Genomic DNA, 11872 nt, shown 5'->3' on the forward strand with positions numbered 1-11872 from the left:
CAGGAGGCTTACCGTCTTAGAGGCACGCCGGTTCCTACAGGAATAGGGGCGCACTCTACTCGGGCAGTGGGCGCCTCTTGGGCGCTTCGGCACCAGGCTTCGGCACGAGGCTTCGGCAGAGCAGGTATGCAAGGCAGCAACCTGGTCCAGCCTGCACACTTTTTGTAAGCACTACAATGTGCATACTCAGGCTTCGTCTGATGCGAGCCTGGGTAGGAAAATTCTCCAGGCAGCAGTGGCACACCTTTAGACAGGAGGGCATGCGGCTTGGAGCGGTGAGTCGTCTTCCCACCCAGGGACTGCTTTAGGACGTCCCACAGTCTCTGTGTCCCCCAATGAGACGAAGGAGAAACATGGATTTTTGTGAGTACTCACCGTAAAATCCTTTTCTCCGAGACGCTCATTGGGGGATACAGCACCCACCCTAATTGCCAGGTGGCTTTCGTTTATTTAATTAATATAATTCCTTGTTTAAGGTAGGGTGGTCCTTTTTCAGACATATGTTTGGCATAAGGTTAAAATTATGTTTATGTCCTCCTACTGCTTTTTGCACTAAACTGGTTTCCGCCCGGTATCGGGGCGAGGGTGTATGTGGCGGAGGAGGAGCTAACTTGTTTTTTTGTATACCTAGTGTCAGCCTCCAGACGGCAGTAGCATACACCCACAGTCTCTGTGTCCCCCACTGAGCGTCTCGGAGAAAAGGATTTTACGGTGAGTACTCACAAAAATCCATGTTTTTCTCACATGATCCAAGCAGCTTGGATCACTTGACTTTTTTTTTGTCTTTTTAGTATTACAAATGTGGAGCTCAGTTTGCGTTTGTTACATTGGGGACCCTGGGAGCCTATACAGCGTTTACCATTGGAATCACACAGTGGAGGTAATAACTATAGACACTTCCAAGTCCACAGAGGCAGTGCTTGCACTATTATGTATCTATCGCTCCTCATGCCCCCTCTTTACTCACTGCTTGCATTATAGGAGCAACACCGATACCATACTAACCAATCCTTCACTATTTTGGTGGTCCCACAGTTTCTAGGAACTGTCCAGCATCGATGATGTCCTGACCTTGTGTATATATGACCGCTGCCTCAGTGACTGCATGCCAACCGTTCAGCCTTGACCACTTAGTTCAGTGATTGTGGAGTGGGAAGTAAAATAACATTTTAGGGTGGGTTAGGGAATTGAAGTTGTGATACTTTTGTTTATGTTTTATACTAGGAAATTATGTTATTTTGAAGATGGAAAGTCTGTATTTGGAGTTTTTCAATAAAAAATGATTTGATATAAAATAAGTCAGCTCTGAGACTTTCTCATGATCTATGTCTACCCAGGACACTCGTTAATGAGGGGTGTCCTATACATATAGAGGAAAGAAGGTTTCTACACCAGTGTACTTGGGGATTCTTTACTGTAAGAGCAGTGACACTATGAACGTCTTTGTTAAAAGTAATACATTATTATGGACTGAATTACTGGAGATGGGTAGTTGCTCCAAGAATTTAGAATTTGAAGTCCAAAATGAATTTTGTCTTATGTTCTGTTTTTTGTTTGTTTGTTTTTTTTTGTTTTTTTTCTTCCTGTAGTTTCACAATGGGGGTTAAATGGGTTGAACTAGATAGGCTTATGACTGTGTTGTATTAATGGGTAAACGTCAAAGTGGACATTTAGTAGATGGAATCTTTGGTCTCCTGGTGGAGTTTGAGGGTTTATAATTACCCCTGTCCTATCTTCCATTCTCATCGCATGTGAATATTGTGCTATTGTATTTTTTCTCACCTATCCTAGGACAAAATTTAGAATAGAAATGAACAAAGCTGACAATGACGCCGGAAATGCTGCCATAGACTCATTGCTTAATTACGAAACTGTCAAGGTAAGATATTGTCACTTACGGCTTTGCTGCAAATTTATAGCATCCGACAAGGAGCTTTCACCTCGGTGGAGTGGGCTTGTCTTATAAACCAGTATTTATCACTTATTCATAGGATATCCACATCCTGTGGATTTTGACAATAAAACAAGCCCTTAAATGACTTTCCATATAGCTGGGAACTGCCCGAGAGTTATGGTTTTAATTATATGACTATAGTTTATACAAGCACCAACCCCCTTCCTTCATTGAGGTTTATTCACCAGCTTTAAAGTATAGGACACCTTCTGGGGCATTTTTAGTTTAGATCTTTTTATTCAGTGCATGTATTTTGGATTGAAAATTAATTTTTGCAATTGGGTTTCATTGAACATTTTTGCACCCTTTGGCTTACAAGTCTGTTTTTATTCCCCTTTTTGTTGCTGGCTGCAGAATGAGAGTAGCTAAGGACCAGTCTCTGTTCACAATAGAACTCCGTACTTGGCAAAAATGGCTTAAAATATAACCTTTAATTGCTTCCCTAAAAAAATTATTTAGAAAGTGCAAACAACACACAACCACCACCAAGATACCATATAGACAATAGTAGAGATACCTTTGTGAGGGGCCAGCCCCTAATGCTGAACCACCTTACCTACCAGCAGAGGTTGGCACCCTATTCCTGTGCAATGGCGCCCCCACTCGTCAATGGCTCACCCTGCTGGCCCTGTAGGGCCTAAGTGGAACAGGAGAACAAAAGTACTTGACGAAAAAGATGGAAGAAGATATAACGTAAGATTATATCAAAGAGAGATGTTATGATTGCATTTAGAGTGCCAAAGATTTGTTAAGCCTGTTGGTTTCTAATAAACGAGCTATATGGCTACATGTATCTCCTGGCATGAGCTATCACCAGGGGGAGTCTAGATGTGAAGATGTCACATAAATTGCCCCGACTCGTATTAGCCTTCCTATTAGCGGGGGTTGGCACCCTAGGAATAGCGAGAATGGTGCCCCCGCTCGTTGGCGGCTGTCCCTATCCTTCACTAGGAGTTGAAGGGTAGAATAGATAAAGGAAGAAATAGAAACTAAAATGCTTAGTCCCTTACAAAAAAAAATGTGGGAGTGGGAATGATGTTACCCAAAAGCCTACTAGGTGGAGTAGTCCAGCAGAAAAATACATCTCATTAATAGTATAATGATATAAAAGGAAGGATTCCAATAGGAAATGCATAGAAAGAGGCAGTTATAGAGAGGTCCAGAAGAAAGGGGGCTATGTAGGTTAAGCCTGTTTCACACTTCCGTTTTTTCCCGTCAGTCAAAATCCGCCAATTTTTTTTTAAAAAACGGATCCGCCAAAAAAGGGGCGGATCCGTTTTTTTCCCCCATAGACTTACATTATTGGCGGATCTTGACTGACGGTCGTCCGTCCCACCCGTTTTTTTCACGGATCCACCAAGATTTTAGCGGCTCCCGGGCAGATGAGACGGACCCTGCAATGGTCCTGTTTTTCTTTGACGGTCCGCTGTTTTGAACCGCGCATGCCCGGAATCACCTCCAGGAAGCATTATAACCCATAAATGCCGTTCCAGGAGCCGCTAAAATCATGTAAACCCACGAGATCGCAATGATGAAGGCCGCGGTCACTTTAAATGACGCCGCTTACCACCTTCCTCGGATCCGTGGTCCGCTGTCATCCGTACATCACTGAACAGCGACGGATCAGTTTTTTTTCACCTTTGACGGATTTCAGCTGACTGCCGACAACGGAAGTGTGAAAGAGTCCTTAAAAGTTACACCAGGCCAATCATTTAAGTAAATATTTATGGTACATTCTCTGATAACCACCATGGAGGGTGGAAAATGGCATCAGAAGGTACACAGTCTGTAGAGCAACTTAGACCTTATTTATTGCTTCATGAGGAACTGATACATAATAACAACATAGCCACTAGGAGCAATCTAGAACACCATCAATCTGTATGAGACCATAACACTTGACGTGTTTCCCCTGTCTTAAAGTTCATCAGGAGTGAGATAGTGGTATAAATAATGACTACTTAGCCCTGTTTCACACATCCGTTTTTTGTGTCCGCCAAACGGATCCGTTTCCGGTTTTTGCCGCTAACAGATCCGTTTGGATCCGTTTTTTTGACGGATCCGCGGTATCCGCTTATGCAAGTCTATGAGGAAAAAACGGATCCGCCAAAAACATGGCGGATCCGTTTTTTAACGGAAAACGACGGATTTGGACGGATTTAAAAAAACGGAAGTGTGATCCAGGCCTTAGCTGTTGGAATTCATGTCATGATGTTTGGCATAATTTCCATATGATCCAGGACATCCATCCTCCGATGGAATACCTGAGATCTCGACTGCAAGTCCCATCCTTATGCATAGGTACATGCCACCTAATTGAATGTGTGTGTGTAGAGTCGTTGGGTTTTCAAATATGGCACCCCCAGTTGAGCGTTCCAGAAGGGGAATGTTCTCTGCACTTACTGGTGGGGAAATCCGGTGCGTATGACCAGAAGTGACTCATGCGTTCCAGTTGTGTCCCACCTCGTGGTGTTGATGCGCATAGTAGGAAGCGAGACACGCATGTCAATGCGTGCCAGCACTCGTTCCAGCATGGGGTTAACGTATCATAGGTGTGTTTTCTCTTGTGTTCCAGCAATGTCTAAAGTTGATAGCGCTGGTATGCATGGCCGTATGTACACCATGCTCCAGCAGTCACACAGAGGAGGAGTTAGTGTGGCAAGTATAGGGCACGTGACAAATGAGACACATGATCTCTTAATATTACGGTTTTTGAAAAGAAATAATTCCATTCATCATTTAGAAAAGTGCCAAACGGGTCACTCGCCATATAAGGCAAAAGGAACCTTAAACTTCACAAAAAAGGTAAAACATTTAAGCCCTAGATTGATAGGAACACTATAATAAAAGTCATAATGTATAGGATAAAGGGTTCATATGGAGGCTCATCAGTAGGGAATATAACATTGTTACAAGATAAATAATAAAGACTGTGTGTTGAACTCACTCGCATATATACCAACAAAATATTATATGCTTATGACATAAAGTGTATACGAATTGGAGTCTTCGTTGCCAAAGAGATGTAAACAGGGTGCCAGTCTATACCGCCCACACAGATGACGCCACACACTGGAAAATGGTGGATTTAGTTGCCAAGTAATTTAAAAAAGAATGAAGAATGATAAATATTTCCTCATGTGAGGAACAAAGATAAAGCTATCAGGGTCAATGAGGGTAGTCAGATTCTAGTCTCATCAGGCCAAATGGTGGGGGAAAGGTACTTATTAGATATAGCAGCCAAAGTGCATTTGTTCGTTGGGTACCGTTACTTCCAAAGGTCTTAGGCTAGGTTCACATTTGCGTAGGGCAGAACTGCGGAGGGCTGCGTAGTTCGTCCGTGAAGCTCCGCCCACTGCCGCACCTCCATTCAGCTCCGCCTGTATGCGGTTTTGACGCTGAGGCGACCGTAACAAAATGCAACAAGTTACGTTCAACGCAGGTCGCCGCAGCGTCAAAACTACGCATGCGGACGCATCCACATACATCCACATGGCCTGCGTACCCATTGTTAAAGATAGGTACGCAGGCCGCATGCAGACGTAGGCGGAGCTGAACGGAGGAGGTGCGGCAGTATGCGGAGCTTCACAGAGGAACTACGCAGCCCCCCACAGCTCTGACATCTGTGTGAAACCAGCCTTAATCTGTGGATCCACCTTCCTTTTGTAATATCTTTTGATCCCAGTTGCCTTCCCTAAGGCTACTCTCAGATTTGCGTAAGGAGGTGCAGTCTTCTTCCATTGGCAAGCCAGAGCTGGCATGTCACTCTCCACAAGGAGAAACCTTACCCCTTAGATCTCAGACCGGAACCTCTCACCTAGCCGAATCAGATCTCATACTTTGCACTGACGAGGGGCAATACCCCAAAACACCGTGTCTGCAAATTGAGATTCTGATTTGGATTTTTTTCCCCAAGTCATATTTCAAGGCTCGTTAAAGGGTCGATAATGACTTGTAGGATTACTGCTTCCAGTAGATGGCTCTGATCACTGACCACTTCAAAGATGGGCTGAATTTTGAGGTGGGAGTAAATGACTGTAGAGCAGCTTAGAAAAATATCAGTAAAAGACTCGCAAATTATCCATGAGAATGATTTGACTGACTAATTCTCAGTTACGTCATTCTGCAATCAGCAACGTGCAGAGTAGAAAAAGCCTATAAAAGTCAAAACAATGCAAAATATTAATAAAACTCAATTGCAACAATTTTTTTAGCTCAAAATACTTGCATTTTAGTTAATTAAAAAAAAAAAAAAAACACTAATTCCAACCAGCCACTTAAGGGCCTGTTCATTGTCGCTTTGCTTTTGTATTCGTAGTGTATGTTGGTCATTAACGCTACCTCAACTGTGATAGAAGTACTATGGACGAGGGAAAATAGGAGCTGAGCTGTAGGTAACCATAGCCTGAAGCTAAAACAGCTCATAAAAAAGACTCATACGTTTTCTTTTTTAATTTAAAATAAGTAATGGCATATTTTGGGTCTGAATGTTTATAGGTATCATTTTATTTTGGCATGAGGCATTAGTTTTGTTTTTTTTTTTTGTGGCTGCCTCCTCCCTCTGTCATCTGTTTTTTGAAGTACTATATATGGGGATGCCATGGTCCCATGATGTGCTTGCAGATGACCTGAGTGTGCCGTCATGTGTGATAAGTCACATTCGTATCAACCATGTGCTCGCCCACACGCTAACCTACCAACTCTGCTCCCCCTTTTGTTATAACCAACTTGTTACCCTTTCTGCTCTTACCTGCAGTACTTTAACAATGAGAAATATGAAGCCGAAAGGTACGATGGATTTCTGAAGACTTACGAAAACTCTTCCCTTAAAACTACCTCAACGCTCGCATTGCTCAACTTCGGGCAGAGTGTAATATTTAGTGTGGGCCTGACGTCCATCATGGTGCTCGCAAGTAAAGGCATAATATCAGGTTAGAGGATGATGTATCTTGTTATTGTTGTAACTTATCATAAATTTAAAAATACTGATGAAAGTGGTAAACTAAGACCTGACCATTAGGCTGTGTTCACACGTTGCATTTTTTTAGCGTTTTTACCAAATAAAATGCTTAAAAGAAGCTTCCCATTCATTTTAATAAATTCCGCACTTTCTGTGCATATTGATGCGTTTTTTTTCGGGGGGGAAAAAACGCAGCATGCTCATTAATTCCGCATTTCTAGTTATTTTCTATGTGACTGGGACCGCTCCGGAAACAAGCACATTAAAAACGCGCATTTTTTGCGCAAAAAAACGCGCAGAAAGCTTGCAGAAAAAAACGGTCTTTTTCTGGGAAGGAGTCAGATTTTCAAGCAGAAATTTTCTGCATACGTGTGCACATAGCCTTAATGGTTGCTTATGACAATATCTGCTACTAATCTGCAGACATTATTTTAGGGTGCCATAGATGTGAGAGACTGGTCAGAAATTAAAGGGATTGTCCACTACTTGGACGACCCTTTCTCAAGCCGTATGTTTGCCCCCAGTAAAATAATAACACATAGGCTATGTTCATACGTTGCATTTTTGCTGTGTTTTTTTTCTGCAGGCAAAACCTGCTTTCTTGGCGATAAAGAAGCAGGTTTTGCTGCGGTTTTCAGGATGCCACAGTTCAGCTTTGCTTCCACCACCGAACAATGAACACTGGTCACCAATGCAAGACATATGTGAAACCAAAACCATTTTTGGGGAAAAAAGGGCAATGTGATCAAATTATTTAGTGAAAAAAGAAATGTGTCTGAAAAAGTGACTATTCTGAACAAAAAAGTTCATGAAAAAAATGCACCATTACAAATTTAACATCGGGGTGGAGGTGAATTGGTCGGGAATAGTTTACCCAAGACATTGGCAGTGCATTGAGTTTTTTAAGACACTGTTTACTTTCACACTTTGGTCAGCCCTTGAGTTAAGCCCCCGTCTCACATAGCGAGATCGTTGTTGCGTCACCGATTTTGTGACACAACAGCGATCTCGCCTGCGATCTCGCTACATGTGACACATAGCGGCGATTGGGCCCCTGCTGTAATGTCTCTGATCGAATGCCCTGGGCCATTTTTTGATCGCTGGTGTCCCGCTGGCCAGCATGCATCGTTGTGTTTGACAGGGACAACGACAAACGACCTGAATACTACAGGTCTGAGAGACAGGGTCCCAACGACCGTCGTATCATTGCTGTATCGCTGCTGAGATCTGACTGTTTGATATCTCGCCAGCGACCTCGAAACGACGCACCAGTGATCCCTACTAGGTCGCATCGTTGTTGGGATCGCTGGTGCGTCGCCAAGTGTGACGGTAACCTAAGTCAGGTATTGTTCAATTTCACATCTTGGTCAACCAATGTTTACTTTACACAGATCATTAATTTAATTAAATTGTACTTATCCTAACTGCCATTCTCAGGTGAGGAGACTAAGGGTACCGTTACCGTTACACCTTGCGATGCGCCAGCGATCCCGACTAGCGATATGACGCGGTCAGGATCGCTGGTGCATCGCTAGGTGGTCGGTAGTGAGCTGCCACACAGGCAGATCTCACCAGCGACATTGCGGCGGTCGGGGATCGCTACTTACCTGTCAGACGCGGCGATCCTGCGTCCTCCCGCCCGGCTCCACGCGTCGCTCGTCGGCGCCACAGGAAGCAGGAAGTGACAGACGAGGAATGGTCCAGGAGCTTCTCGCGCGATCAGCGATAATCAGCGGGGGAGCCGGTCGGAGGTAAGTATCACATGCAGCGATATCGCTGCTACGTCACAAAATCGGTGACTTTACAGCGATATTGCTAGCGATATCGCAGTGTGTAACGGGGGCTTTAAGCCCCCATCACACATAGGGATCTCGCTAGCGAGATCGCTGCTGAGTCACAAGTTTTGTGACCCAAAAGCGATCTCACCAGCGAGATCGCTGATCATTATGGTTTAAACTTGGGAAAATCACAAAGGGTTTCACATACTGCTGTACCTGCTTATTTTCACTAAAAATGCAGCAAAACCTGATGCATGCATTTTTTTTTTTTTTGCTGCATTTTGCACTTACTGCTTTCAGTGGGTGAAAAAACACTGAAGTGCCATGCTGCAGTTTCCAAAAACACAACAGTTTTCCAATTCAATCAGGAAAAAAAAATAAATAACGTGTGCATTAGATTTCTGAACTCTCACAGCTTTTGCTGGTGCTGAAAAATAGGTTAAATTTACATATGAAAATGCAGAAAAAACGCAACATGTGAACCTAACCTTATACTCCCCTCTGGTGCCATTCACCGGATTCCATTCCGCGAGAAAATCACATTTTAAATTCCCACGATTTTCCCACGGAAAAACTAGCGTTTTGCAAGCGTAATTAGCTTGCAGAATTGCTAGCGTTTTCCAAGTGATCTGGAGCATCACTTGGAGAACTGATTGACAGGTTGGTCACACTCGTCAAACATAGTGTTTGACGAGTGTGACCAACTTTTTACTAATGTTGCTGCCTATGCGGCGTCAGTAGTAAAAAGATAGGATGGAAAAAATAATTTAAAAAAATAACATTTGCGGATGGTACCCACGGTCCGGAGGAGAGGAGACTGTCCTCCAGGCTCTGGGCACCATATCCCTGTAAAAAATAGAATTTAAAATAAAAAATATTGTTATTCTTACCTTCCGGCGTCCCGCGCAGCCTTCCCGCCTCTCTCCACGCTCCCGGTCCCAGTAATCCTTTGCTAGAATAACCACGAGCCGTCGCGTCATTCTCGCAAAGGATTACTGGGACCGGGAGTGTGGAGAACGGCGGGAAGGCTGCGCGGGACGCCGGAAGGTAAGAATAACAAAATTTTTTATTTTAAATTCTATTTTTTACAGGGATATGGTGCCCGGAGGACAGTCTCCTCTCCTCCAGACCGTGGGTACCATCCGCAAATGTTCTGCTTACTTTTCGCATGGTGTGCACAGCCACATGCGGAAAGTAAGCAGAACAATGCATTCCTATGGGTGCGGGATCGCCGCGATTCCACTAAATTAATGAGCATGCTGCGTTTTTTTACCGTGAAGCAATTCCACCGCGGAAGAAACCACAGCATTAGCACAGCATTGCGGAATCCCATAGGAATGCATGGGATGCTTATTTTTCGCATTTTCGCTGCAAAATCACGCGTTTAAAACTGCCGCGAAAACGCCAAAAAAACGCTGCGTGTGAACTCAGCCTAAGTGTTATTATTGTACTGGGGACAAAGATACATATTGAAAAGGGGGTTGTCCGAGTAGTGGACAACTCATCCGAGGATGTCGGGAGAAAGAAAGATTTTGGACTGTCGATCCTTTTGATCCTTAAGAGATAAGCCGCTGGCAGAGATGTCTGGCTGCCACACTCCTGGCAGAGCAAGTGCTCCTGTGTATGTGAGAGTTGGTTGAGATAGCTGCTAGCCAAACGAATGGCTGAACCATCATTCAGCCCACAGTTCTCTGAAGTGTATGGTGGGCTTTAGTAATTGACAGATCTCCAACTAAAAACTCAAAGGGGCATATACCCAAAAATATAACTGGAGCTTCTGCATTCTAGCTTATATAGTTTGTCCACTACAAGGACAACTCCCTTCTCAATCCCTATGTTTCCCCCATGTAAAATAAAAACTTACCTCCGATGCCATTCCAACCGTGTTGGCACTGCCTCTCCCCAGGCTCTTGTGACATAATTATGGATGTAATTGTCATCTAGAGAAAGTGAGAGCTGTGACTGCTCTTACTTGCTTCAGATGTCTTGATTTGCCCAAAAGCGGGAACAGTGAAGCCAATGCTAATTGACCACAGTGATGGCATGACATAATGTCATGCGAGCCCCTGGAGAGCCAGTTCTAGAACGGCACCGTAGGTGAGCATAAGTAATTATTTTAGTAGGAAGAAAACATAGGGTTTGGCAAGGTGGTTGTTCTGAGTAGTAGAGGACTCCTTTAAGTTAAAAATCCACCAATGTATGTTTCATGAAAGGGTAACCTTATTTCAAGTAATGTGCAATTGTATACGAAAATAAGGACACATACCCATATACGACCTAGAAGGGGCAGTATGAATAATTTTGGGTTTTACCTGCCTAATCCAGATTATTTGACCAAGGAAAGTTGGATAAGACATCTAATGTGTTTTAGGGCAAAATCAGAAGCAAATATTCAGTACGCTACAAAACTTTCCAAGATCTGCAAAAATGCCTGCAGATGTCTGAGACATTTAAAAAAAAAAAAAAAAAAAAAAATCTTAATTCGTTAAGTGCTTCGCTACCCAATAAGAATTGATTTGGGTAATTTTTGCATATCTTATATTTTGTCCTTCAACCGGTTCCTTTTTGCCTGTGAGTTGAGCAGTTTTTTAAATTTTACAGATATCCCCCATTTCTACTATATTAAAAATAACTTGGACAATGCATTTTTTTTTTGTAGAATTTTTTTTTATTTTCCATCTCGCTGTTGTTCAGGTCACTTGTGCTCGGGTGAATAGAGCAGACTCAGGACTGGACTCCGCTAGGTATCCCCTTCTAACAGCAGCGGCTGAAGCCTGCTGCGAGTGATTGTTCTTTAACCCCTTAACTGCTGTCAACCTCAGCATTTTCATTACTTTAAGTTGCCCAATAATGTTGCCACTTTTCGAAGTGTTTTGCACCAGAAATCTGTCAAAAACACTCGAAAGAATCAGGGTGTAAACTTTTTTTTTTTTTTTTAAAAATGTACAAATTAGAAAAATGTTAATATTGTGGAAGAAAATGCCTTTTTTTTTTTAAAATCCCACTTTTTCAGTAATTACATGTAATATAACTGTTCTATGTTCATTACGTCTTAGTTCTCAGTATTATTCGGTATTTCAGCTTTTGTCTAACGTTCTGTTTTCAGGAAGTCTGACTATCGGAGACTTGGTCATGGTAAATGGGCTTCTCTTCCAGCTCTCCCTGCCGCTAAACTTCCTG

At 43.1% G+C, this 11872-nt stretch overlaps 1 protein-coding gene across 3 annotated transcripts in view; it reads left to right on the forward strand.

The window, feature by feature from the left end:
* The window catches only part of ABCB7 (ATP binding cassette subfamily B member 7), a 136401-nt gene that overhangs the window by 106170 nt on the left and 18359 nt on the right, over positions 1-11872 (forward strand). For all 3 annotated transcript variants that reach the window (XM_073556204.1, XM_073556205.1, XM_073556206.1), the window contains 4 exons: positions 792-880; positions 1792-1879; positions 6711-6885; positions 11799-11872. The exon at positions 11799-11872 is cut by the window's right edge and continues 84 nt beyond it. In XM_073556204.1, the coding sequence (XP_073412305.1) occupies positions 792-880; positions 1792-1879; positions 6711-6885; positions 11799-11872 (426 nt within the window). The remainder of the gene's footprint in view (positions 1-791; positions 881-1791; positions 1880-6710; positions 6886-11798) is intronic.

This window comes from Dendrobates tinctorius, unplaced genomic scaffold, assembly GCF_039654945.1.
Source record: "Dendrobates tinctorius isolate UK_male_01 unplaced genomic scaffold, ASM3965494v1 ptg000231l, whole genome shotgun sequence".
Classification (NCBI taxonomy): Eukaryota; Metazoa; Chordata; class Amphibia; order Anura; family Dendrobatidae; genus Dendrobates; species Dendrobates tinctorius.